Source organism: Triticum dicoccoides, chromosome 2A (assembly GCF_002162155.2).
Source record: "Triticum dicoccoides isolate Atlit2015 ecotype Zavitan chromosome 2A, WEW_v2.0, whole genome shotgun sequence".
NCBI classification, from domain to species: domain Eukaryota; kingdom Viridiplantae; phylum Streptophyta; class Magnoliopsida; order Poales; family Poaceae; genus Triticum; species Triticum dicoccoides.
The window spans coordinates 144348498-144352589 of record NC_041382.1 but is presented as its reverse complement, the minus strand read 5'-3'; the positions used below and the strand labels follow the sequence as shown (position 1 = coordinate 144352589).

Below are 4092 nucleotides of genomic sequence, written 5' to 3'. Positions count from 1 at the left end.
TTGTGGTAGTCAGCACTCGTTGGCCGCCCCATCTGTGATGATGAAGTCATTGTTGACCTAGAAGCATTGTCGGGTCGTTGGTCAGTGATGATACATTTTAGTCGGACAATGCTATTTGGACCTGTAGTAGTGATTGCATCAGATCTACAAATACACGCTACAAGAAGAAAACACTTTTGTGACACTTCTTCATATTATAGTAGGAACACTTTCATGTCAAGGAAACTTGGGAAAACATGTATTGTCATGGATGTATTGACGGATTACTTCTATGACTAAATATTATGAGAAATGTCAAAAAATCATCTTGGACTGACCTACCGCACACTTGGAATGACATTCTTTGGGTCTTCTGTGATAAGGATATTCATGGTAGAATGGAGGGCGGGAACTTTTCGACGATTGCTCGGGTGAGTTGCACCTCACTCGATATACACTCGATGGTATCGATCTGGTCATGCTCGGATGTCAGCCTCTCATACAAACGCCGGATGCGAGGTAGTATGCATCTAATATCTTTTCAATATAATGTTCATGCATTTAGAAAACAATTTAAAAGCGAGTGGGAGTATGAGGGACGGTGTATGAACCAAGTGCAGGGTGTAGCTCGCGGAGCATGGCCCTCATATCCAACCTGACGAGGTTGGTTTTAAAAGTTTGAAACATTCCTTAGCGCTGGTGTGGTTCAACGATAGGTGTGCCGTGCAGTGGCACTGCAACACTTTCAGTAAGGACGGGAAGGAGGATAAGTAGCATTGCGACAACACAAAATAGGACACTATATCTGAATAGAGGACGTGGAACCACAGAGGGGTCTCAAGACGTGCTTATTGGGATAGGAGCATGCAATTTTGTTCTCCTGTTACAATGCACATATATGTTTCCCACTAGTATAGTATTTTTTGAATATCAATGTAGACACAAGCGCTCATATAATTAGATGTCATATATTTTCCTTTGCTCAGACTCTTTTTTTTTGTTACAAAAAATAATGCCTATCATGCTTCTTTTATAAGCAAGTGCCTTCAAATGGATGACATGAAAACTTGTTTTCTGAAATACCTTCTAAAGGATACAAATTTGACATGAAAACTTAATTAAGATGTAAGTTTTGGCAAAATTAAAAGGTAAATGTCTATATTGGCCGACCGACTTGGCTCTTCATCAGCCGCCCCACTTGCTCGCTTTTAGCAGGCTTCGTACGTAAGCCACATACGCCAATATGGCCCACCAACCGCTTATCCCTTTTTTCTTTATCCTCTTATAGGCGGAGATTATCATGCTCTCAGCCATTCATCTTCTCCCGCATCTCTCTCATACTTGTCTCACACCTCTCACCTAGAAGTTCATCGGAGGTGGTAGCCATCACTCCATGCGCACTGTCATGTGTCGCACACATGTATTCCCTTGTCATGATGGGGTGGGGTGGGGGCGAGGTCATCGACATGGGGGACCACAAGGACCTCGTGTTGCACCCCTAGCCAGCCACCGAGACAACGAGCTATGACCACCCACGAGGGAGCTGCAACCGTCGGTGCGTTGCAACCCACAACGAGAAGAGCTATGATGCGTGTGCGGCATCCGAGGCCGCTGGGACGCACGACCATTTTTGCTGGGCTTCTCTTTCAGAAGCACATTTAGTATCAGAAGGGAAAATTTGTGTAGGAAGGAAACATATTTTGAGATAAAAAAAGCAACATTCAGTAGAGGTCGAATTTAGTGGCTTCAGAAATTTATGCGATTTGCCTAAAAGTACAATTGTGTGTTTTATACACATCATTTTAGGCTGTGCTCAAGAACAATACAAACTATGACTGATTTTTGTACCACCGAATTTCCCTAAAGCCAAATTGGCAATGAATTTTCTTTCTGTCTTGCACATCCTATTTTATATAGTAGAAATTCATCAGTCGGATGCAGAGGCGTCCAGGTTTTTAACTGAAGAAATCCATTTGTTCTTTCTGTGGACTGAGAAACTGAAGACGTTCCATTTGTTCTTCAGTCAAAAATGAATGAGCGCGTGAGATTGCCGCAGCCGAGCTCGAGTTGGATCCCAATTCCAGTTCAGCCGACGACAGTTCCAATCCGAGTTCGGCAAGAATTAGGAGCTCTCCCCTGAATAAATGGGCAGCGGCGGTGGGAGCAAAAGCTCCACTTCGATCTGCTCGCCCACCTTCCCGATCTCCAGACCTAGACACGCCGTCGATGGCGGCGAAGGTGCTCCAGCTCCGTAGCTCCGAAGGCAAGGTGCTCGTCGCTCCGGCGTGGGACTATCGCCCGGCCGCCGCCCAAGCCCGCCCGCTGGAGATGCGGGTGCCCTCGCGCGCCCTCGAGAGGGTGCTCCAGTACTGGACCAAGCACAGCCTTGCCAAGGCCACCGGTGAGTCCCGGGAGTCCCTTGCCTGCTGGGACGCCGACTTCCAGCGCCGTCTTGGGGAAGACGGCCTCGCCAAGGAGGCCGCCGCAGCCGTCCAAGAACTCCGCCGCCACGGCGTCCACCATGGAGGGCGTCCCCGTCGCCACGCCGCCACGGTCGCAACTGCTGTCGCTGCTCCAGCCACCGCCACCCGTGCTGATCCCGTTCGTGCCTGGTGCCAAATCGTTCACCACCTCAAGGGTGTCGACCACGGAGAACCTAGCCCGGCGCCGACGGCGTCCATCGCTTTCCATGCCTCCGATATTGCCGTCGCCACGCGCCCTCGGCCTGCCACCACCTTGCCGGCCGCTGCTGGTACTGAACCTGTTGGTGTCCGGTGGGGTGGCCACGCCATGTTGCCTTGTGGGCAACTGGTGGGTACCTATGGTACTTCTTTGCTCCGCTATTTTTTATATATTCTGTAAAAATTCTCCGTGAAATTTCAGGTCAATTTGAAGTTATGCAGAATAGGTATCTCTGATGTAGCTTTTCCAGGTCCAGAATTCCAGATGCCGGCAATCTTCCTCTCCATGTAAATTTTGCAAATTAAGATAGGAAAGGCATTAGAATTGCATCACAAAATGTTATAATGATAAAAACATTATAAATATTAGTGGGAAAACATGATGCAAGATGGACGTATCAACTCCCCCAAGATTAGACCTCGCTTGTCCTCAAGCAAAAGCTGAAACTGATAATCATGACCACATGTTTAGAAAGAGAGAGAGGTGTCGATAAAGACCAAATACAGATATAGTAGCATCATGATCATTGTCCTAGCAGCAATATATCATCATAAAACTTCTCATGATCAAGTAACAATTCATCACAATTACGAAGTATAAGGCATAAACTTTCTTGAAAACTATCAAACTATATTCTTAGTCAAGGAAACAATTACAGTTCATCATATTCTCAGGAAGGGTCTCATGTAAGAGCTTTTGTTTAGTAAGTCCACATACTAAACTATCATTTAGTCTTCTATGATTGCTGACACTCATGACATATATATGGAGCAAAAGTTTAAGTTAGACACAAAGAATGAAAGGGGCTTATAGTTTCACCTCCCAACTTATTTACCTAAAGGGTAATGTCAACAATAATAACTCATGATTATTCATATCCAACTGGATATATGTGCCTAGATCTTTTCCACCACATAATTCTTGCAAAGAGAAAAAAAAGGAAAAAAGGAATAGAGAGAAGAACACTATTGACTCCTGCACTGAAATAAATACAGAAAAGTAAAAGATAGACCCTTCGCAAAGGGAACCAGAGGTTGTCATGCGCTTCTTATTTTTGGATATAAAAGCTCTTAATGTAAATGAACGTCACTTTATGTTGTCCCTTATGATAGCAACATTTATTATGCAGTTTGTTGCTTTTATTTCTTTACCATCACAAGACTTTATAAAGCTTATTTTCCCTTACAATAAAAGATCATGCATATTTAGGAGAAATTTTATTGCCTTTTGCACTGATGACAACTTACTTGAAGGATCTTATTCAATCCATAGGTAGATATAGTGGACTCTCATGACATGAAACTGGGTTTAAGGGTTTTGGATGCACAAGTAGTATCTCTACTTGGTGCGGATTTTTGGCTAGCAAAAGATATTGAGCAAGCACCACATGTTGGAGTATTCATGACAATATAACTTATGTGTGAATATAAG

General features: G+C 44.5%; 1 protein-coding gene across 1 annotated transcript; it reads left to right on the top strand.

Annotated features, from left to right (window-relative positions):
* Positions 1–1976: 1976 nt before the first annotated feature.
* On the top strand, positions 1977–2952 carry LOC119357743. Its single transcript, XM_037624593.1, has 2 exons — positions 1977–2803; positions 2912–2952. The coding sequence occupies exons 1-2, from the start codon at positions 2206–2208 to the stop codon at positions 2950–2952; spliced, it is 639 nt and encodes a 212-aa protein (XP_037480490.1). The 5' UTR covers positions 1977–2205.
* The last annotated feature ends 1140 nt before the right edge of the window (positions 2953–4092 follow it).

Coding starts and splice junctions, on each gene's coding strand:
- LOC119357743 (XM_037624593.1), top strand. CDS start 2,206: ATGGCGGCGAAGGTGCTCCAGCTCCGTAGCTCCGAAGGCAAGGTGCTC. Junction 2,804..2,911: donor GCAACTGGTGGGTACCTATG/GTACTTCTTTGC, acceptor TAGCTTTTCCAG/GTCCAGAATTCCAGATGCCG.